Source organism: Chaetomium globosum, genomic scaffold (assembly GCF_000143365.1).
Source record: "Chaetomium globosum CBS 148.51 scaffold_3 genomic scaffold, whole genome shotgun sequence".
Taxonomy (NCBI): domain Eukaryota; kingdom Fungi; phylum Ascomycota; class Sordariomycetes; order Sordariales; family Chaetomiaceae; genus Chaetomium; species Chaetomium globosum.
In genome coordinates this window covers 4366199-4388890 of record NT_165978.1, presented here as the reverse complement: position 1 = coordinate 4388890, position 22692 = coordinate 4366199, and the positions used below count along the sequence as shown (strand labels likewise).

Sequence of the window (22692 nt, the reverse complement as noted above, 5' to 3'; positions counted from 1 at the left end):
ACCTGCGTCGGGCCATCGGACAATGCATTGTCTTTTTTTCTCCCCCTCTTTGCTTATAGGCTGTGGGTTGACAACTGTGCGACCCGAAAGAAGGGACGGGGATGATGGGACGGACGCGGGTCGCTTGTTCCCGTCCCCCTCATCCCTACATGTGTCTGACCTTGAAATCTTGGATGGGGTAGCAAGTGATATGCAGCAATCTCCAAACCTGGAACAGTGGATTCGTAGCGCGAATCCAGCGGGGCTCAGGCAGGCAGCTTATGGGCAATTTGTGGGCAACTTCCGGTCAACTTGCGGGCCAGGCCGGAAATACTGCCATGCCCGCAATTTGCAATTTGTTTGCAACAGCAGATGGAAGAAGGGAAAGAGGGAAAGAGGGAAAAAGCGCATCCGGAAACCACTCTTCTCCAGTAGATTACATACCCGGACATAAACATCACGGCGCACGAGCACAACTAATAGCTCGTCATTCGTAACTAATCCCTCTCTCCCATCACTGATCGCCCAAGCCTAGTATTAACCGAGGCCTTATCCAAAGAAGCGAGCGCAGCTTCGGCGCCCCCCGGCCACAGCCGAATCAGCCCCCCCCTTGCACTGCTCCGCGTGGCAGCCCCATGCCTCTCCGATTGGACGCAGTCAGCTCGCTTGCTGTTCGCTTCCTCCTCGCTTCCACGCAGCCGGGACCGCATCAACTTCACCGCGCAATAATTCGAGCCAAGCTCCTAGCAATAGGCGAGAGGCGTGGGTTACTGGTAACGGGTAACTGAGACAGCGTGGTTACGGCTGAAAGCTCTGACTAGAGAAAATTTGTGTGCGGAGCGATGGCGATGCATGAAGTTATCAAGGCGGCGGAAAAGAAGAAATTAGGGAAAAAGGAGACGAGTGAAGGAATCGTGGAAAACCAGGTTGGTCATCACAGACTCATCACACTCATCACAAATAACCATTACAAGTATTTACCTAAGCATTGGCTTATTTACTCTTAGGACAGGAGACCGGTGAGTGACTCCATTGCCCCAGATGCATCAAGCTAACTCGTATTAGGTAGGTATGGTATCAAACTAGGGTTGAAAGCGTTGCTGTCGCGGGGTTTGTGCAGTTGACGTTGGGTATCTATTACTTGATAGCCTCATAGCCAAGATCAAGTGGGCGTCTGCGCAAGAATGGGAAATAAGACTCGAGGGTTATATTACGCTCAAATTCACCCATCCTATTTCTAATCTGGCTGAGGAATAGTCAGGCAGGAGGACAGATTTACTGTGTGGCCTGTGAACAGCGATGGGTGTGGACGTGGTGTCTACCAGCCCATAGGTCGGTCTAAAGAAGTGAGGGACTTCAATGTTCCAATCCGCATCGCCTTTTTCGAACAGCGACTGAGTACAAGCCCGTTTTTATTTGTTTCCTTTCCAGCCACCTTTCTCCTCCTGCCCCGAAAGATCGTTGTGGTGCGATGGTAGTATTCCACGTTTGTGTGCGGTTGAGTCGTTGAGCTGCTGACAATGGCGTAGCACGCACGAGGGCAAGGCAATTCGCAATTCTTGGATGTATGCTGTCTGATTGATAACCTGGTGCCCAAAATATTCAACTTCCAATGATGTAACAATCAGTACATCCAGGTTCCCAGCTAATCAGAGTCAAGTTTCACCTTCACCTCAGCTCGCCGCTTGGCTGGGAGATGTTGGCAATCAGCCCGATCACGGTGGTCTCCATTGAAGTAAATGACAAAAGGTGCCCTTGTCGAAGGGCCTCATGGGACGTTAACCCCAGATTGGACTACACTCAGGGTTCGTGCTCTTGCTTGATTATACACACACGAGAAGGGGTGGGTTGAAAGTAAGATAACAACTGGGCTGGGTTCTCTGATATCCACCCAGTATTAGCCCGCTATCTGATAGGTGCTTCCCAGGCTACCGCGGCCCTTGGCTAGATCGTAAGCCTCAGGGTCGTTTCCGTGCTGTGTATATGTATCGGTGGCAGTACATACGTATCGTCTACCGTTCCCAAGACCAGGGAGAATAAGGACGATAGGGATGGCGAGTTTGAGGGCTGCAAAAGTAGCGGAATATCTTACGCATGCAATATATATCACCCGTCATTCGCAAGCTGCAAAAGTATATGCTTATCTTGTTCTAGAATGCTATAAGAGCGGCTCCTGACTCAGTTCTCTATCACACGGCATATAATGATTTACGCGGCCTCACAGCATATTTTCTGCCCGTCTGCACAGCGTTGCCCAAACGTCTTGGCTTCTGATTAGTTCGGCCGGCAATAACCTTGCTGCTATGCAACCATGAGAGCATCCTTCACGGTCGCCATGTTTATCGTCACTCACTTCGGAGGGAAGGTCCGGGAAGTTCCAATATGGGCCGGTAAAATGGACTCGACCCAATTTTCTACATTTTGTTAACTATTTTCCGAGTTATTGGGTGGAGCCTTTCTGAATGGGAGGCATGATGTGGACAAATGGATCCATACCACCGGACATGGCAAGGTTCAACACCAAGGGCTAGATCCGTCGGCTGCAACGCCTTAGGCAACCAACAGTCAATTAACGAACGCTGAGGGCAGTCGGAACGTTTGTGACTCTTGCTTTTACCATCGACGTAGGGTTCTATCCTCCGGGTTGCGGGTTCCTCAGGCGTCTTCACCGAGTTTGGACAACATCGAGGCCGTTATGACCACCGCCGCCGCCGCTAAAATGGCTCGTGAACCTGTTATTTTATGTGTACACAAGATAAAGTTCAACCAGAACCCTAATTTACGCCTCTAGTGACTAAGTCGCATCTGGGACCTAAATACATGTTTCACCTTTCAGACTTGAGTTACCTACGTGATATCTGAGTCCGCGTAGATGATATGCGATCTAGTTTTAATCCTAATTGGTTGTTTATGAAGCCTTGTACCGTCTCTTCTAAGGTTGCAACTTGAGTTTGGTAAATAATGCCTTGCACAGTGGCGATCGTTGGTAGGAAGCTCGCATTCTAGGCGTGGCCACTGGGGATGCTAGTTGGTGTTAGGGGTATGTACATAAAGGGCCGCTCTCCCGCCGTCACCCATCTCTCTAAGGTCACCGCCGGGGTAGCTACAGTGGAATGGGTTCGACGCGAGATGGAGATGCCTGTGCCCGAGGTGGTGGCCCAGGTGGAGGACTATAAAGCGATGTCGGATATGAGTGGTATATCTAGCCCCTCCTTGCCCCTGAACTTGCAACTCGACTTTTCCCCTCTTGCTCACACATAACCTGATCACCAACACCGCTCCCAAGGTTAAAGCGCAAGATGCCCGGAGTCTCCTTCGCCGCGGTCCCCATAGCCTACCAACCCAACAAGAGCACCAGCCCACTGAGCCCATCCACCCCTCGCGCCGCGCCCGGCCCTCAGCAGCCTTCACGCAGGTGTCCGCTCGTGCCGCCACCACCAACCCAATTCCCTCCAGTCTTGACCTCGCGGCAGCCCGCTTCGCCTCCCAAACGAGGCTACACCTAACGCGGCCAGCTAGAAGGGTGGCGCCGTAGCTACCTTGCCGCCTCTTCAAGACTTGAGTGTTCTGGGTCTGAGTGGCCGCTGACACAGGTTCTGACTGCGCCGTGCGACGGCGCTCACTTCCGCGACGGGGCCGACATCCACCCGAAGGCTTCTGTCGATAACTCCGTCGCCGCCGCGGCCTGTCCGCGCCCCGCCGGCTCTAGCGACAGCATCCTCAACCGCGCCGCCATCCGCCATACCGTCCCTCGCGCCGCGGCGAGGTGCCTTGGTACACCAGCACTACTGAGACATTACCGGGGGACCGGCCTCGCCACAGCGCCACGCCGCTGCACCGACAGGGACAACCTGTACACGAAGGCGCCTGTGGCGACAGGGTACCAATACCCGTCGCTGGTGAGCGGCACGGGAATGGCTCTCCCTCTCCGCCTCCTCCCCCGTCGCCCTCTCAATACCCATCTGCAGCGTAACACGCTCTTCCACTACACCAGGCCACGGCGACCTCAACGCCGGCAGCCGTCCGTCTAGAGCAGCCAGTCTGCATGGTTCACAGACCATCAACCAACATCCACACTCTTCGAGACCGACGAGGAGGAGCTCCTATTCTCGAGGAGATTGTTGGCGGCTTGTTCTCCTAGCCGTTATATCAGCCAGACATGGTCGATATGTTGGAGGACAAGTCAAGTTTAAAACCACCAGGACTTGGGGACAGCGGATGGGAGGCATGTGTGTGTGCCGTCGCAGGAGTGGGTGGGTGACATAGGGTAAATTGGCTGGACCATCTTTGGCGAAGATGTGTGAAGGCGAGCCATCTTATGTTGAAATTTTAGTTTCTTTCTCCTTTCTCGATATTAGGACAACAACATCATGGACGCCGCCATCTATCTGTACTAGAGGGTGTTGAGACGCTTAGAGGGATATGCGTTGGACGCCCAAGAAATCGGGCAGCGGATAGCTTAGTTTGAACTGGAAACTGGGCTTCGCTATTGCAAGCATTAGGAAAGGGAGACAAGTCTGTAATTCTAAACGTACACTCCGATCTAAATGCTTCAACTCTTCCCCATGAACCCCCTCACAGCTTAGAATCCCGCTTCTTCTTCACATACAACTGCACCTCGACTCCTTCGGTTTCTTTACCGCCGTTCTTCAACACCCTCCTCAAAATCTTGCCGCTCGGGCTCTTGGGGATCTGATCGACAAACACGATGCCCCCGATCAGCCATTTATACTTCGCCGTACGCTTCTCGACCAGTGCCTTGAGCTGGCCGGCCAGCTGGTCCAAATCAGCCTTCGACATGCCCTTTCTGCCGGCCCGGGGCACCACGAAGGCGCGCGGCCACTCGGTCGCCTCGCTCTTGTCGTAGATGCCGATGACGCCCGCGTCAGCGACCGCCTCACTGCTGCACAACACGGCCTCCAGCTCCGCGGGAGCGACCTGGTACGCGCGCACCTTGATCAGCTCCTTCAGCCGGTCGGTGATGCGCAACCTGCCATCGGCGTTCAGCGCACCCACATCCCCCGTCCGGAACCACCCGTCAGCCGTCAGGGCGTCTTCGGTAACCGACATGTCCGGCGAATTCCCCGAGAACACCCCGACTGGCAAGTACGCCGAGAGCAGGCCGGCAGCCCTGATCAGCACCTCCCCCTCCACATCCACCGCCGCAACGGGGGTCTTCTCCCCGGCCCGTTTCGCATACCCTTCCCCGCTCGCGATCATGACCTCGACGCCCCAGTGCGGCCGGCCCGTATCCCCCGCATGCTCGCGCATCTCACGCTCCCCACACCCCCGCTGCAACGAGGTGCTGCACGTCTCGCTCAGGCCGTAGCCCAGCCGCACGCGGAACCCGCATCGTTTGTACACCTCCTCGACAACCTCATGGCCGAGCGGCGCACCGCCGGTAACGCCCGCCACGACGGTCTTGAACCCCCCGTTCTTCGCGTAGGGCTCCACCACGGTAGCCTTGGCCAGCATCACGGCGACGGGCGGGGCCATGTGCATGTAGGTCACGCCGCGGTCCCGGATCGCCTTGACTACGACCTCGAGGTTGAAGCTCTGCATCGTGTACACGGTGCTCCCCGTGGCAACGGCCAGGAGCAGGACGTTGCACAACCCGAAGACGTGGTAGAATGGTACATAGCCCAGCCAGACCTGGCGCTGGGGTTTGGCGCCGTAGTAGTCGGCATCGTGCCAGAGAGAGGCGATGGAGAAGTTGAGCGCGTGGTGGGAGAGGAGGACGCCCTTGGAGCGGCCCGAGGTGCCCGAGGACCAGAGGATGACGGCGGTGCGGGCGGGGGCGTGGGAGGGCGGGAAGACGGTAGCGGTGTTTACTGGTGGCTTTGTTGGCGGGGTTGTTGGAGAAAGGAGGGTGCGCCAGTCGGAGGGCGGGGGTGGGGTGGGTTGTGCCGAGGGGTATACGTCGGCTACGGCGTCGACGGTGAAGATGGGGACGGTCGAGAAGAAGGAGGCGTCGGTCTGCTTGGTGATGGCATCTTTCATGGCCGGGAGGCAGGCGGTAGCGGTGATGATGGCGCGAGGGCGGGCATTCTGGAGGATCCAGGCGATCTCGTCGCTAGTCAGGGCTGGTGAGACGAGGGTGGCCGTCAAGCCGGATGCCAGGGTGCCGAAGAATATCGGAGCGAAGGGAAGACAGTTGGGCAGTTGGATCAACACGACGGGGGCGATCTCGGGGCCCGCGGGGCATGATGGTGTCGGCGGTAACTTGACGACGTCGTTGGGATCGAGACCCAGGCGCAGTAGCCCGGCAGCCACGGCGAGGGCATCCTTGGAGATCTGGCCAAACGTGAGAGCGCGATCTGTTACGGCCGTCGTTTGTTAGTTGGAGTTTGAATTGGGGTTCCAACTGAGACAAATGACAGATGGATCATGCAACTCCAATTGACTCCAATTGATTCCAACTGATCAACACAGCATCACTAGCTGACTAGCTGCAGTTGCTTCGTATTCTGTCCAATTGTGATCCGGATCCGTACGTACCCGACTTGTTGTCCACAAAAATCGGCCTCTCTGCTTCGATGCGTGGCAGGGCGTGTTCGCGCGGCACAAAGTCGCTGGCTGTCCGGAAAGGTTGGCTGAAGGTGAAGGCGAACGCGTTCTTGACTGGCATGTTGCCTGCCGGTGACCCGGCGTAGGCCACTGCCGCTGTTGTGGGTGCCATCGCCGTGACCGCTCAACTTCTGCACTGCGAACCTAATTGCCCAACAACTTATCGAATTCCAACAACAACGCGCAAATAACGAGCTGACGTCTCTGTTTCTGGCACCTTGATAGTCCGACAATCAATCGCCAGGATGTCCTGTCCGATTTAACAAAGATTATCGGGTAGCAGCTCACTGTTTCAACCGGTCGGTTGCCATTGCCCGAGCCCCGGCTCACTCGTTCGGGAATTGCTTGCCCTGCAGCACCCCCTGGCTCTGCCCCGCTTCCACGGCTCGACAGGGGACGGCAGTTCGATCCGCAGCTCTGATGGGGGTCCTGGATTCCCCAGTGCGAAAATGGTTTAGTGTCAGTCCAGGGCCCCGAGTGTGCATCAGTGGGGGCTTCAGGGCTTTGGTTGTTCCTTTCATTGTCAAAGCCTCGGATGGACTTGAAGACTGCCTATTATCAGGCTAAAGTCCATTGTTCACTTAACTGTCATCGCCATGATGTCGATTGAGATCTTGGCCAATCCGTTGATCTCGAATGTCAACCAGCGGCGAGACACAACAATCCTTGTTTAAATTCGAAACGGGTCTGTTGGCGAGAGGATCTTTTTGAGAAAATAGTTTCGAAACCGTTCAAACAAATAACTAGTTATTACAACCATATCTGGGTCATCCTGTCGTCAACTCGATCAGGTTCCCCAACGCATGCCACAACCCGAGATCTCGCCACTTCGCGGGAGACTTGCACCCCAGGTCTCGGGTAAGCACCATCACCGCTGTGTGACTCTGTCGGCGATGACTTGCGTAACAAACGTCATAACATCGAATTCCGGCCGAGTGGCTGAAGCCAGGTTTCATACAAATTAGTTCGAGAACAACGACCCGTCGGCCACCGTGTCGATGACCAACTTGTTGCTAGCGAGGTAGACGCCGCCGGCCAAGACTCGGAGAAGATAGGGGGAACGCAAAGGCAAGATAATTAGAAGAAAACAAACAAGTGAGACAGGAAACAAACAAGCGAGCCGCCCCTTTGATTACCATCCCACTCTAACCCGGCTGAAATTCAGAAAGCCTCCCTAGTACCGTCGCGCAATGCACAAACTCGAAATCAATCTGCCAGCCCCATGATCCATCGAACTTACACAGTAGAAGATGAAAGCCAGTGAGATGTACAAGCGCCCTACCCCTACTCGTACCACTCGTTAGTCGCTCATGCCCGCCCGCCACTGTTCAATCTTGACGCTCGTCGTCTGCGGCAGTCCTAGCAGCGCAGCATCGGCGTCGTTCAGCTTGATGAGGTCCTCTACACCACCCAAGTTGTTAGCATGAACCCTTCCCACCCACCCATTCATTACCTTGACCACAAGAAACTCAACGAACCAAACACACACACACACACAAAAAAAAAAAAAATACTCACCACTGCCCTCCCCCAACCTCGCCCCCAGCCTCTCAGCCAACACCATCTCCACGCCCAGCACCCCCCTCACCTTCTCCCCCACCTCCACCACCTCCCTCCTCGACACCCAAAACCCCTCCTTCACACCCCCCCGTAACACCCACATACACCCTCCCCACCAGCACCGCAAACTCCCTCCTCGCCCCACCCCAGCCGCGCCAGCACCGCCTCTCAAACAAGCCCTCACCTCCGCCTGCACCTCCGCCGCCCGCGCAACACTCGCCGCGCTCTCAGCCCCCACCGGCGTGCGCACGCGCAAGCTATCCGCGGCCATGACCATGAGGGTCGACGACAGCGAGGTCGCGAGGTGGGTCAGGCCCAGCAGGGCGGCCTTCACGTCGGGGGTCTGCAGCTCGGGGACGTCGCGCACGAGGTGCAGGGCGGCGACGAGGCGGTCAGCCTCGCCCGCGATGGCGGCCAGCGGGTCCGCCGCCGACCGCCACTCGTTCAGGTCGCGCGCCTGCTTGATGGCCGCGAGCCCGTGCAGCGCGTGCGCGAGGATCGTCGGCAGCGGGTCCGCCAGGGAGATGCCGCCAGCGGCCTGGTGTGGTTGTGCGTGGCGGGGGTTAGTTGGTGTTGGTGTTGTTGTGGATTTGGTTTGATTTCATGATGGGAGTGGGGGGGGGAAAGGGGGGTTGGCGTTTGAAAAAGGGGGGGTAGGTAATGATGGTGTGGGAGGGGCGAGCGGGGAGGAGGTAAGAGGGGAAAGGGGGGGGGACTTACCATGGTTCTGGTTGGTGTCGATAATGATTCGGAATGCTTGATGCGGCTTGGTTCTTTGGTGGGAGCAAGTAGGTTTGGCGGTGAGGGAACGAACGGGAAGCTTGGCGATGGTGGGATGAACTTTCTGAGCCGACCGGTTCATGGGACCTCCGGCTTGATATGGAAATCATGTGTATGGCCGACAAGCCACCAACAAAGTGTATCAATGTGATACCGCAGGGATGGCCCGTCTCGCTGCTGCGCGGTGGGCTGTCTCGGCGACGCCGTCCCCCGAAATGGCTGCCTTCCAAGACTAGCTGCTACACACCTGTCTCGACATGTACGACCGGCTTCCCGAGTTGGGTTCATAACTCTTGTCTGCCTCCCTCGGGTTTAGTACCCATCCAGTCGGACGGCATTTGTGAATGCTGATCTCCTTGACTCGGCTTCGCCCATCTTGGTCACTCGGTAGACGTTCGACCAAGCTCGGCTAGCCGATTTCAAGAAAAAGGCATGGCGGCAGCATGCAACCCGGGCAAGACTTTCCTATCTCCGCTGCTGACCATCTGAGGTCAGATCTGCCCGTCTGTGCCTCGACATGTTGGCCGGCTTGCTGCTGCCCTCCTCGGCCTGCAGTCAACTCCCGAAACAAACACCTTGTTCGCGCATGTGGGCGCCGCCACGGACCATGAGATTGCCAGGTCTGGTCTCAGACACCTGCCATTCTCCCCCCGGCTGCAGAGGCAACATGCGGTGAATCTGACGTGGCGGGCTGTCGCCCTCTGGAAGTCACCTACCAGCGGCGCCCCCGGCAGCCGCGGTAGCCTCCCGAAATCCGGATGGGGAAAGGTCACGGCTGCCTCTGCATCTCGCCATTGCGCAGTATTTAGCCCCATCCAACGAGTGTCAGACCTGACTGCCCGGTGACCCCTGTCGCATGTTCTTAGCGACGCCTCTTAAATGTTTTGCTCCGCGAAGCTGCGTGAACCCACACCGGCGGAAACCAACCCCCGTCCACTGCTTGGAGCACGTTAGTCGACGACAGATCGCTGGGCGCCCCATTGCGGCTCAAGCGCAGATGGCGCATAGCCAGCTGTCAGGCGATCGCTATTGAAATATGCATGGCGCCAGGACATGGGACAGCAAAGACTACGACCGGAAGTCACATCCGTCTGCACTGCGATAGACTAGACGGAGGCGGCCGGCTGAAATAACTGGCTGCCCGGTTTCATAACACATTACTGACCCATCGACATCGGCGACGTCCCCGATCGATGAGCCCTCGGTATCCCGCTTTCGTCGACTCATCTCGAATTTCGGCGGCAGGATCCAGCGAATATTCCCCAGCCACGTGTATCATACCCAAGGTTGTATCTAGGTTAGTAAGAGTTGACAGCGTCTGCTGGCCGATGCGAGGCCGGAGCTTCTTCCTCATGTCCTACCGAGTGCTATGAGCGACGAGGTAATCCGGGCATGTTACCCCGAATGGAGACGAAAAGGGAAACAATTTGTCAGGAAAGACTCCTCGTCATTGTCTCGTAAAGGGTATCACAAAAGCTGACGTGAATCAGTATGCTAACCGCCTCAAACACCCCGTCCCCAACGCCTAAGATTAGACAGTTTCAATGTATCTCTTCATCTCCCTGTAATAAGTCAGCATATGCGAGCGCAACAAGTAGTTGACCGAAACGAGCGAAGGATAGGGAAAGCTAGCAAGCCGGCATGACCGGGACTCACCAATCCGTCACAGCCTCATCCCACAGCCGTATCTCGTGGGCCCTTGTCCCGCCAAAATGCTCCACAAACTCGTCGCCGAAAACTTCCCTCGCAATACTACCCTCGCGCATGAACCGGTCAGTCGCCTCGCGCAACGTCTTGGCGAGGCGGGCACCCGTATCGGAACCACTTCCCACATCCTCTCCCTTCCCTAGCGGAGGGCAGGGGAAATCCAGCTTCTTCTCGACGCCGCGCCAGCCCAGTGCCAGGATGGCCGCCATCACGTAGTACGGGTTTGCGTCCGCGCCCGGGACGCGGACCTCGAACCGCGTGGCGCCCGGCTTGGCGGTGGGCGGCGCGATCAGACGTATCGAGGCAGCCCGGTGCTCTAGGCCCCATGATACGGTAACCGGCGCCCAGAAGTTTTCCACCAAGCGCTTGTAGCTGTTGATGGTGGGCGCCACCATCGGCATGACGTCGGGCAGGCCTTCGAGGATGCCGGCTAGGAAATGGCGCCCTAAATCGGAGAGGTCGGCCACGTCCGGGTATGGCGGGTTCGGGTCCGTTTCCCCGCGGTAGAGGAGGTTCTTCCCGTCCACGTCGACGAGTGAGACATGCATGTGGCCGCTATTCCCCGGAAGCCCCTGTTTGGGCTTCGCCATGAAGCACGGCGTGATACCGTGTTTTATGGCGACAGACTTGACGACGTACTTGAATAGGGCGGCGCGGTCTGCCATCTGCCGGAGCTCGCCAAATTCAAGAGCGGCCTCGTAGACGCCAGGCCCGCTCTCGGTGTGCCACCCTTCTATATCGCACTTGAACGTCTGACATGTGTTGAAGATGTCGTAGTAATAGTCTTGGTTGTGGACGGGCCGGGTCAGGCTATAGCCGAACATGCCCTCGGCCAGGAACGGGAGGGAGGAGGGAGGGTTCCGTTCGAGGTACGTGGCGGTGGATGGGGCGCCATCGGACGCTGGGGTCTTGAACTGGTAGAACTCGTACTCGGCTGTTGTACGGCTGCGTCAGCTACTCGGCCCTGTCGCAGGGTGGTAGAGCGATCTTGTCACTCACCTCCCGCCATGGCCCCGTAGCCCTTGGTCGCGAACTTGTCTAGCTGTGTCTTCAGCAAACCACGTGGGCATGCTGGTACCGGCTCCCTAGTATCGGGATCAAAGAAGCTGACCAGAAAAAAAGGAACGTTGTTCTCCCAAGGGATGCGCCGGAAGGTGTTGAGTTCTGGCACAGCAATAATGTCCCTGTACCCGTTCTCCTTATTGCTGACCTTCAGCTCCTGTATGTAAGTCCTGTCATGCATGTCCCAGCCGAATATGACAGAGCAAAATCCAAAACCATTTTCGGCTATGGACAAAAACTTCTTTTTGGAGACAAGCTTGCCGCGGAGCATGCCATCGACGTCGATCCCGGCGAGCTTGACCGAGGTGTCATTGTCCAACAACGCCGGTAGATCTTTGGCCGTGATTTCCATTGTTGAAAGGGAGCTGGTGTATCGCGACGAAAGGGTCACCGAAAAGCAGAGATGACAGAAGATTCGTAGCCAATCTGTGGGCGGGGAGTCGCGTTGTGAGATGAGACAAGCGCGGGTGTCAAGGCCGACCTGCAATTGCGCGGGGTTTGTGCACAGAGCGGCTTGCGGAGGAACCGGGGAAGTTTGTTGAGACAGAAAAGGCGCAGAGTAAGCACAGCAATGTGAAACCTGGGGTATTTAATCAAATCGCGCTTGATGTTGCCAAAGACAGGAAAAAGGCAGGAAAGTAGGCAACATCGAAACAAGATCCCACGATGGGACCCTCGTGGAGGGGCACAGCAGCTGCGAAAGACTTGACCAATCAAGAACCCGTGCGTCATCGGCAGCACCCGACACAATGCCATCCAAAAGCCAAGGCAGCAGCCCGGTAACGAAGGACTTTCCTTGAACCCAGGTAGGGAGTCCGAATGGAACTGGTCGAAAAGGAATGCTCATTGGCCCTCCCTGGAACCTCCCTCGAGCCTCTCCATGTCGCAACGAAGCAGCCAGACTTCCAGCTTCCAGTTGCCATGGGTCTTGAACACACTCCGGCATGCGCCTTCGTTGTGAATAAAGCGCCTCTTGCACGAGACGCCTGCCATAACATGCTAGGCTAAGCTACTGTGCGAGTGAGCTCTGCATCTGAACCACTTCGCCCGATAACTGTAGATCCGGCCCCTCGCCTAGTTGGTGTGTTGTTGAGATAAGAGATACGAATGGTGCAGTGCAACCCATCTTCTTCCTCGAAAGAGCAAGGTTCGGCAAGGGTTCCGCTTGAGATCGTCGCACACCCGGGGCGATGGGAAAGGAGGAAGGCACAAAAGGTTGGTGGGCAATGCTGAGACCAGAAAGCCGAGGAAGATGCCATAAACTCATTGGTCAATGGCCGTGACCCCAGGACCGCTTGTCCGGGGCGGCAACCCCATGCGGGGTGTTGACGGCTTTCCTCGGCTGAGCTGGGGGAACGTGACGAACACATGCAAGACGCCGACTTGCTTGAGACAATAATAAATCTCACAAAATTATCACAGTTTATTTCCGTTGCCCCCGAAATTTGGCATTGTAGTTTGGACTGAGCAAAAAATACACTCCGCTCTTCTACCTTCTGCCACCAACACCGAGGATAGCGTCAACGACAGCGTCAACGACAGCATCAGAGACAACGCCGGCGATCCTCGGCTCCCCGCACTAGCGGTCACAGCGACAAAACAGAAGAAACAATCCTCAAAGTTCTGAGCCAGCTTTCTTTTGGTCCAGAAGCAATCGTAAACCGTAAACCAAGAAGGAGCAACATACAGACTATCACACACGATGGCAATGAGTCTGAGGACTGGGCGTCACGCCCTGAGCGGGGCCCTACGTGTAAGTCCACCAACCTCAAAAGTTTCCTCCGAACCGGTGCGGGTGGGCAGATCACTTGCGATGAAACACCTAGGATGGAAACACTTTACTGACCGCACACGTTGTGGCAGCCCATGATTGTCACATCACACTCGTACCTTGCGCCGCGCCGAACATACGCCACCGCCGAGCCGGACCTCAAGACGACCCTCAAGGAGGTGATCCCCGCCAAACGCGAGCTGCTCAAGAAGGTCAAGGCCCACGGAGCCAAGGTCATTGGTGAGGTCAAGGTCGAGAACACCATCGGTGGTATGCGCGGGCTCAAGGCCATGGTCTGGGAAGGCTCTGTGCTCGACGCCAACGAGGGTATCCGCTTCCATGGCCGCACCATCAAGGATTGCCAGAAGGAGCTGCCCAAGGGCAAGACGGGCACCGAGATGCTGCCCGAGGCTATGTTCTGGCTCCTTCTTACGGGCAAAGTGCCCTCGGTCAACCAGGTCCGCCAGTTTTCGCGCGAGCTCGCCGAGCAGGGCCAGCTACCGGGCCTTTGTGAACAAGATGCTCGACGACTTCCCGCGCGACCTACACCCCATGACCCAGTTCGCCATGGCTGTCTCAGCCCTCAACTACACCTCCAAGTTCGCCAAGGCCTACGAGCAGGGCCTCAACAAGGCCGACTACTGGGAGCCCACCTTTGACGACTGCATCTCGCTGCTCGCCAAGCTTCCCACCATCGCCGCAAAGATCTACCAGAACGCCTACCGCGGCGGCGGCGCCCTGCCTGCTGAGATCGACCTCGAGCAGGACTGGTCCTACAACTTCGCCGCCATGCTCGGCAAGGGCGGCCGCGAGAACGAGAACTTCCAGGACCTCCTGAGGTTGTATCTCGCCCTGCACGGCGACCACGAGGGCGGCAACGTCTCAGCCCACACCACCCACCTCGTCGGCAGCGCCCTCAGCGACCCCTTCCTCAGCTACAGCGCCGGTCTCCAGGGTCTCGCCGGCCCGCTGCACGGTCTCGCCGCTCAAGAAGTCCTCCGCTGGATCATCCAGATGAAGGACGCCATCCCGGCCTCGTACACAGAGAAGGACGTGCACGACTACCTCTGGACGACGCTCAACTCGGGCCGCGTGGTCCCCGGGTACGGGCACGCGGTGCTGCGCAAGCCGGACCCGCGCTTCGAAGCCCTGATGGACTACGCCGCGGCGCGCCCCGAGATCGCCAACGACCCCGTCTTCCAGCTCGTCCGCACCAACAGCCAGATCGCGCCCGAGGTGCTCAAGAAGCACGGCAAGACCAAGAACCCCTACCCTAACGTCGACTCCAGCTCGGGCGTGCTGTTCCACCACTACGGCTTCCACGAGACTCTGTATTACACCGCTACTTTTGGCGTGTCGCGCGGCCTGGGCCCGCTCGCCCAGCTGGTGTGGGATCGTGCGCTTGGCTTGCCGATTGAGCGGCCGAAGAGCATCAACCTGGAGGGGCTTCTGAAGGAGGTGGAAAAGCTGTAAGGAAGGAGGGGGTTGTTTGTGGAGCGTGTAATGATGGGATTGGTATGGGTATGGGTATGGATATGAAAGAGGGTGTGGGGTGGAATAACTCGATGCAATGAATGGTTGCTGTTTTTGTGGCCGTGGTCATGGCCATACCTCGTGTGTGTTGTGTGTTGTGTGTGTTGTGCTATGTTGCTTAACTGCGTTGGAAGAGAGCAAAGGCCTGCCTATTCCATCCCCCATATCTTTCTCATGTGTATAGCCGCCGCCGACCGACAAGCCGTACCTGACAAGAAACCCGGAAAACGGAAACAAAAAAAAAATATTGTTTTTCCCGTTCCCACCCTCGGTTCTCCGCATTCTCCGCATTCCCGAAGACCCTTCTCGGGGCCCGCCGAAAAGGCCAGCTCATGCGCCGCCCGGTACCAATCTTTTGGGTGCGCGCTAGCATCTGTTGGGGGTTGACGGGAGAACGGGCAGATCATGGCGCAGCACATTCTGTACCGCACATGCCTCTATCACGGAACGGCGGGTAGCAGAACTTTGGTACGGGTGGAGGAGGGGTGTCTATTTTTCCGGTTTTCCGCCCGCGTCCGTCCTCTCATTCTATTTCCCCACAGCGGGCTGGGCTTTGTGTTAGTTCCGTGTTACTGTTCTTGGATTCAGGAACGGAATTGTCGAGTGGGTGAAAGGGAAAAGTGTAGAGCAACGCCAATGCCGATGCTTTTCTGTGCAGCGGGGGTTGGTTGTGAGGATACCGTCTGGGCCAACCCGAGGCTCCCAGCTTGCCTCCCCTAGCTTGGTTTCCAAACATGAACTAGCATGCCGTTACACTGAAACAGACAGCAAGAGAGCAGCAGCAAGTGACCGTACATCATGCGATGCTGCGGGACATCCCAGGATTCTGCCCCTCATCGTACCCGGTTCGTTGCTCGGTCGACTCATACCTTCATATCCGATGTTGCTATTCTTGTCTTGTGACGTTGACTCAGAAGCACCAAAAGCGCGGGGAGGGCAGGACAAGATATTAACCCCGTACTGAAAGCGCACCAGTGATATATCGCAGGCAGCTGTCATACGGGGGTCCTTGAGCACGTTGGACCGAGACGTCACACCGGGCTTGCTTACAATGCGTGCGGATAGCCCCGGGCATGTCGCAGCAAGAGCGGCACCGTGCAGGTGGCTGATACCACTGCAACTGCAGCTGCAAGAGCAATGAGGCTTCCCATGGGAAATGAAGGAGATAATTGGGGGCTGAACCCGATTTCCTGGCTGGCACAAATGCGGGGTACCTTATTCTCCTTGTCCAGGAACAGCTCGGGATGGCGTCCGTTGCCCAAGCGGTGCTCCTCATTGAGTGACGAAGGACCTTCTCGACGGCTGATGTCGGGATCGGCATCGTCTCGTCAGCCTCCCATCGTGACCGAACGGGGCGTATTGGTCCGAGTTCTGTTACATGCACACAAGGACTGCTCCGGGTTGAGCCATGTTGCATCGAACCTGTCTCTGTTTCCTCCGGACCAGGGGCATTGTACGGGTCCGTCCCAAGGTTGTTCAGACCCGGTCTTCCATCATCGGGACGGAGGCGTTACACTGGACCGGTGATACCTCATGGAACGAAGTTTTGGCACCGTCAGGCCGAGAAGGAGGAAAAGTGCTGGCTAGGTGGCGGTACTTCCCCTCCCGGCATGTTCGTCGAAAGAAGCTCGTATCTGTGACCACCGACATTTCCCGACCCTCTTGCTCTCATCCTGCAGGGCGGGTCAATTGTTGATAGCCGAGGGCAAACACCGAGGCAAGCCCCGGGATGGCACAGGTGAGCGGCGTGCTGATAGGCCGCGATCGGGACAGTGCTGTTAGCGATGGCGGAATAATGACCCCCAATGTGTCCCATCCCTTGCCTGCTCGTACGAACGGCACCGGCTCAGTGGCTATGGCGATCCGAGGCGAAGACAGGCTGGGCGGAACCTTTAGGTCCTCATGAAGCCGGGTCAGCTGACTCGCATTCCCAGCTATCCCCGACTGCAGCAAGATGCAACCATGCCACGATCCAGGGTCCGCCAGGTTGCGATCCAGGGAACACCCGGTGGGTCCCCAATTAAAGCTTAATCAACGACCTCTGGCTCTGCCACAAAAATAGCATCCTTGACGGAGCCGTGCACCCAGAACAGAATGGTGGCATTCAGTCTGGACCGGTTCCTGGCGGGCTGTCAGGTCCGGGTTGCAGGAACGGATCAGCACAAGAATTTCCCCGTCGATGCGTTTGACGTCGTCGCTGCCGCTGTGCCGGGTCTGAACGGCTTGGGGGGGGGGGGGGGAGGGAGATCGCCACGCCCCTCGCCCCTTCCCTGGCCGACGACGTCTCGACACGGCGACTGGATCTGGAACGAGGTGCGATGCAACGTGCAGCTCACCGCCCGGCAAACCCGATAGTGCCAAATACAGGCCCCGATTCGATTGACACAGATGTCGACATGGTAAAGTCTGGAGACGGGTTTCTATAAAAAGCATCAGCCTCTGGAAGTAAATGGTTTTTGTCAGCGAGCGAGCCCCGAAAACGAACCGAGTTGGGTCTCGGCGCAGTCTTGGTCGGATCGATGGTACCTTGTGCGGCGAGCCCATAAGAGCTGTACGTCCCGTCTTAATATGTGTTTCATTTATCCTCACTTCATCCGTAAATTTGGCCTGCCGCGAACCACTGAACCATGAAAGGCTGAAGAACGTGCGAGAACGACGTCGGCCTCAAGCTAACCAACGGACACGACGTGACTGTTTACACCCCCGGATGCAAACCCTAGCGACTCTGGAAGCGCGGAGGCAAGGACGGGGGGCAGGGCGCTGGGTCCCGAAGGGCGGATGCATCAATCTGGAGATGCAAATTAACGACGCCAGACTAGAGGACGCCAAGGAGGCTCGCTGGCCGCCGACAATGCCTGCGCGACCGGAAAATCTGCCGCCTGGGTGTCAGTATGGAAGGAGGCGGGGTGGATGAGGGGATCACGAAGAGTCCGAACGTCGAAGACCGGGACGTGAGAAAGGGATATAAAGACAGGCCATCGCCATCGACAACACGGTCTTCTCTCCTCCCTCACCACCAGCACAACAGCCTTCCAGCCTTCCAGCTTTCCAGCCTTCAGCTCCCGCCTCTCTTCAGATCTTCAGGTCTCAAATCGTCCGCTTCGATCCTCGTCAGTCAATATGCGTTCCGTCGCTATCCTCCTTCCCGCGCTCGTCGCCGCTAGCCCCATCGCTCAGGTCGTCGGCAACGATGGCTGGGCCGATGCCCCGGACCCGAAGGACATCCAGATCGTCGCCGCCACCTTCTCCGGCAACGGCTGTCCCCAGGGCAGCGTCTCCACCAACATCTCGCCCGACAAGACTGTAAGTATCCCCATCCCCAGGAGCCGAGCTCCCGCTGGCCCAACGGATACTGACCCATCCTGGTAGGTCATCACCTTCGGCTTCGACAAGTTCCAGACCTACATCGGACCCGGCATCAGCCCCATTGAGAAGAGCAAGAACTGCCAGCTCCACTTGAGCCTGAAGGTACAGCGACAGTCCTCCGTCCCGGAACCGGGCTTGATTACGACATTGAATAACACTTCTTCCAAACAGTACCCCGGCGGTTTCCAGTTCTCCGTCCTCGAGAGCACCTACCACGGCTACGCCCAACTGGAGAAGGGCGTCACCGGCAACTTCTACAGCACGTACTACTTCAGCCAGGACGCGCAGGCGACGACCACCACCCAGACCTCCATCACCGGCGGCGGCATCTGGGAGCAGGGTCAGGTGTACACCAAGGCCGACCAGATCCCGACGGCCAGCTACATCTTCTCGCCCTGCGGCGCCAACGGCATCCTCAACATCAACAACCGCATCGCCCTCACCAGCACCAACTCGTCCGCCAGCGGTCTCATCACCGACGACGATGCCACCGTCGCTTTCACCCAGCAGGTCAACATTGCCTGGCGCTCGTGCCGCTAAGTGCGGCCCGATATCTGACCGGCTATTGGCGGACTTGCTTTCTCGGGTAACTGGTTTTGGGTAGTCTGGAAAGGATGACACGGCGGTTACGTTTTCATCCTCCGCAAATCTGACTGCATAGAATCAGGAATTCGGGGATGGATGGTCCCTTGGTTTCCTTCTCTGGGAGGCGGCTGGTGCGGAACCAAAATCGGATTTGGTCTGGCATACGGATGCCGGGGGCTGAACGGGGGCGGGACAGTTGATCGCCTGCGGGAGGTGCTTGGTGGCCGTTGACGGATCCGTCCACTTCTCTTTCTTTTTTTTCTCTCCCTTTTTTCTCCCTTTCCTTTTTCTCTCGAGTATCTATTTTTTGTTGATAGCACAAGTCAATCAAGCCTAACACACAATGCTCGTTCTTGACTGCAGTGACATTGCCTTGTGACATCGCTGACGAGTAGCTGGCGCATGGCGGTGACTTGGCTGGAACGAAGTCAACCCAAGATTTATGCCGGTGGCACCCCTCCACCAAAAAGAACCAAGAGTTGAGGGCCGCAGCAGAGTTGTCAGGTCAGAGCGTACCAGGGGGCTGCTTGGTAGGCACACACATTCGACTCGCCCCAGTAACCACGGAATGAAGAAAATCAGTCCTGGAGAAAGCATTGGTTGCATTCATCTAAACCTCGGCCACGCAAGCCACCATCCCACAAAGTCCAGAGAGCATGATGCAAAATCGAATTCTGCCGGACCAGTAAAACATCAGAGTCAAAGCGAGTTGGCTAGACATAGCCGTGGCCACGCTGGCTCGAATGGTGCAGGTGAACCAAACCAGCAGGATTGAGGTCGGTACGTCCGGTAATCTCGACCGCGTTGACATGTTGGCACCGGTGCCGGGCCCAACTTTGGAAGCAGGCCACGGCCCTCTGCGCGCTGGTGCCAAAGGGATGTCTGCTCTGCCTAGTCAATACCGTTTATCCAGGCCTCAGGAACCGTGTCCGGCTGAAATGCTGCAGACGGAGGCGGCGGAATGTATGGGGCTGCTGCTGGACCGGAGCTGACCGGCGAGGAGAGAAACATGGGGGTGTTTCGGCCGGGAGGGGTTCGTGGGTGAGTTGAGGGAGAGGTTGAGGGAGAGGCAAGTCGTCTGCCCGCAAAGCGGGTTGTTGTGGCATGCATGTCGATCTCTGTCGCCCATGATAACTGGTGGTTCGGAGAGCCGAGTGGTGTTACACGGCGTGTAACAACGATATCCTTGTCTCGGGTCCAGCACCCGAGAAAATAATGACGGCAGCGGAAATCGGCTGGAATCTGGTTGCCCACAAGCTCCGCTTTGACACGAAACACAACACGACGTGCCCAATAGGCAATGGCAATGGTTGTGTTACTTGACGCTGGATCAGTGAGAGTTTGGCCGACTGCTCCCCATGATGAAACGTACCTCCACCAAGCTCGCTACCCTCGATTCCGCTCAACAGTCGCAACAGCTAGCAAGTATCAAGTCGGCAGAGTTTCTGGGTTGCTTCGTGGTATACACAAGATCCCGGGCCTCTTCATTCCAACCATTGAAGGGACCCTGTTGATTTTGGACCAAGGGAGAGGACATTGCATCGGACACGCGGCAGTCATGATGATCTGTGGAGATTACCAGATGAGGACGTTCTCACACCACACACATTGTGTGTTTGTTCCGCAGGCAGACAGCCAGACAGCCAGACAATCGGCTGCAAGACTGACGCACCTTCTCTCAGCTGAACGGTCGGTTGAACCCTTTCCGCCTTGCTTTGCAGCTTGGCTCGAGACGAACACCTTGATTGCAGCGACTCCAAGCCGGCTGAGCGCGTGATCTCGCTTTGATCTCGCTTCCGCATTCCAACAGGGGTCCAAGGTTCTGGTCATGGCGATCGATTCGGGATGAGAAGCTGTGACAAGACGCAATTGGACCGCGGGAGAACGCCGTGGCGTTCGTGGGGGCCCAGCCCCAATGAGGGGTTGGTCCCTGCCATTTTGGGCCTGGATTTGAGGGGAAAGCAAGGGAGCGTCTGCCCTGTTCGGGCTTGTCCAGGATTGTCTGGGCTTGCGTTCCATGTTTTGGTTGGCTCGTTTCGTTGGCAGGCAAGACAGGTTGACAACAGAAACTCTTCTTTTTGTTTCGTTGCGGCCGCCATTCCGACGATCATCAGCCGCCTAGGAATGGTCTCATTACCCCCTTGGGTTCTCAAAAATGCGAGTGCTCACATCTGCGCAAGAATGTGCTCCAGCGCGCACTGCGCGTCAGGTGGGCGGTGGAACGGCATTTCACCCTCCCTGCTGAGACTTTGATCATCCAGAGCACACCGTCACTCTCTCGGCGTGTTTGTTACACGGCTTGCACGGGCACCGCTGGGGCCACCTGCACGGAAATGAAGCAGAAGCTTGAATTCTGGGATGGCCCGGATTTTCGTTCCAAGGTTACGGATGGGTGCCTCTCCCGCCCTTCGAAAAAGCTTGCCTGACGAGCCTGGGCCCCCCTCCTTCGGGCCAATGCCGCTCCCAAGTCCTTGGTCCCGGGATGTCGGCAGACCAGACCAACAAAAAAAAAGCAAATACAGCCAAGGTCGGCCAGCGGCAAGGGTTCAAATTACGGGCCTCTCCCCCACGGTCACCTGAACCCCCTGACCCCTTCCCCCAGGAGCCAACGACCGCCTCATGGCGCGCCCCCCCGCCAAAAAGACTGGTGGGACGCCGCTTTGGGCAAGCCCATGTCTGACTCCTTCTGGACTCCTCCGCGGTATCAGGAGGTGGCTCCAACTCAATGGTTGGAATATCCTGCGCCGCGTTTTATTCCCCGATCTGAGACCACTCTCGATTCGGTGCGACTCGTCTGGCATTTATTCGCCCTCTGAGTCTCTAGTTTTACTGCAAGTCGCCAGAACCAGAAATTGAGGCAAGACGCGAGGGCTTCTAGGTCGAGATTTGCCCGAGCAGGTGAGACACCGTTGCCTCTGTTGATATCCCTGAGATCTCCTCTCGGGTACAAGAGCAGCGGGTCTTCCTCCCGCCAGTCAAGAGTGTCCGCGTCAGTTCCAGTGCTCCACCCACCGCTTGCCCTTAACTCGTCGAGAACAAGAGCCCAACTCACCGCCGACCTTGTCACTGCTTCCTCAAGAACACCATGTGCACCTTTATCCAACGGGAATACTGCTGCGGGCACTTCCGGTTCATCGCGTCGAGGTGGTGCGATGTCTACACCCTTACACACAAGCGATGCAAGCCCGACATCACACACTTTGAATAGTACGGTCCCTGAGCGTGGAGAACCCCGCCGCCTCCCCAGCATCACAATCTTGAGCAACCACTGATATTTCTCTCTCAGTGTCGGGCAGCTGCTCTGCGGCGATTGCAAGGCGAAGAACCAGCCCCCTGTCGCCTGGGAAGCCATGATCAAGAGACACAACAAGCGTGCCGTTGCCTCTCTTTGAGGTGTCTGGTCTGCGGTCAGGCCAGGCGTTGTTGGGCTTCACTCTTACCTGACCCCAAGCACGGCTACCGGGCCCTCTGCTGTAATGGATACTGGCGTTTTGGTTTCGGACTTGGGCTGGGTTTGTTTTGGGTTTGGAAATTGGGTACAGGAACGGGATACGGAGCACTCCTTTTGAGATTGTATGTTGGCGCCGGACGGAGCAGCGAGTTATACAGAGGGGCCTTTTCATTAATTCAGGACGGGCACTGTGGCTTGCTTTCCTAGTTTGTTTTTACGTCAGTTGCCTTCCAAATTTTTAACTAATCAACCCTAAAATATACAAACAAGGTCAACAATTTAGGCCTGTCATGGCTTGGAGGCGGCCTTGGACTGGTCGACGCTGCCTACC

The 22692-nt window shown here is 57.0% G+C and overlaps 7 protein-coding genes across 7 annotated transcripts; 3 read left to right on the top strand and 4 right to left on the bottom strand.

Moving 5' to 3' along the window:
* Nucleotides 1-3278: 3278 nt before the first annotated feature.
* CHGG_06728 (uncharacterized protein) lies at nucleotides 3279-4010 on the top strand (the record flags this gene model as incomplete). Its single annotated transcript, XM_001222822.1, has 2 exons — nucleotides 3279-3394; nucleotides 3536-4010. The coding sequence occupies 2 exons, from the start codon at nucleotides 3279-3281 to the stop codon at nucleotides 4008-4010; spliced, it is 591 nt and encodes a 196-aa protein (XP_001222823.1).
* A 544-nt stretch (nucleotides 4011-4554) lies between these two features.
* On the bottom strand, nucleotides 4555-6607 carry CHGG_06727 (uncharacterized protein; the record flags this gene model as incomplete). Its single annotated transcript, XM_001222821.1, has 2 exons — nucleotides 4555-6296; nucleotides 6478-6607. 2 exons carry the CDS (start codon nucleotides 6605-6607, stop codon nucleotides 4555-4557), a joined length of 1872 nt encoding a protein of 623 aa, XP_001222822.1.
* A 1239-nt stretch (nucleotides 6608-7846) lies between these two features.
* On the bottom strand, nucleotides 7847-8829 carry CHGG_06726 (uncharacterized protein; the record flags this gene model as incomplete). The annotated part of the gene is made up of 3 exons (XM_001222820.1): nucleotides 7847-7947; nucleotides 8065-8644; nucleotides 8827-8829. The coding sequence occupies 3 exons, from the start codon at nucleotides 8827-8829 to the stop codon at nucleotides 7847-7849; spliced, it is 684 nt and encodes a 227-aa protein (XP_001222821.1).
* A 1588-nt stretch (nucleotides 8830-10417) lies between these two features.
* CHGG_06725 (uncharacterized protein) lies at nucleotides 10418-12007 on the bottom strand (the record flags this gene model as incomplete). Its single annotated transcript, XM_001222819.1, has 3 exons — nucleotides 10418-10448; nucleotides 10543-11527; nucleotides 11593-12007. The coding sequence occupies 3 exons, from the start codon at nucleotides 12005-12007 to the stop codon at nucleotides 10418-10420; spliced, it is 1431 nt and encodes a 476-aa protein (XP_001222820.1).
* Nucleotides 12008-13357: 1350 nt separating this feature from the next.
* Nucleotides 13358-14899, top strand: CHGG_06724 (uncharacterized protein; the record flags this gene model as incomplete). The annotated part of the gene is made up of 3 exons (XM_001222818.1): nucleotides 13358-13408; nucleotides 13519-13884; nucleotides 13988-14899. The coding sequence occupies 3 exons, from the start codon at nucleotides 13358-13360 to the stop codon at nucleotides 14897-14899; spliced, it is 1329 nt and encodes a 442-aa protein (XP_001222819.1).
* Nucleotides 14900-18079: 3180 nt separating this feature from the next.
* On the top strand, nucleotides 18080-18865 carry CHGG_06723 (uncharacterized protein; the record flags this gene model as incomplete). Its single annotated transcript, XM_001222817.1, has 3 exons — nucleotides 18080-18262; nucleotides 18329-18427; nucleotides 18497-18865. The coding sequence occupies 3 exons, from the start codon at nucleotides 18080-18082 to the stop codon at nucleotides 18863-18865; spliced, it is 651 nt and encodes a 216-aa protein (XP_001222818.1).
* Nucleotides 18866-19801: 936 nt separating this feature from the next.
* CHGG_06722 (uncharacterized protein) lies at nucleotides 19802-20929 on the bottom strand (the record flags this gene model as incomplete). Its single annotated transcript, XM_001222816.1, has 2 exons — nucleotides 19802-20235; nucleotides 20518-20929. The coding sequence occupies 2 exons, from the start codon at nucleotides 20927-20929 to the stop codon at nucleotides 19802-19804; spliced, it is 846 nt and encodes a 281-aa protein (XP_001222817.1).
* Nucleotides 20930-22692: the final 1763 nt, after the last annotated feature.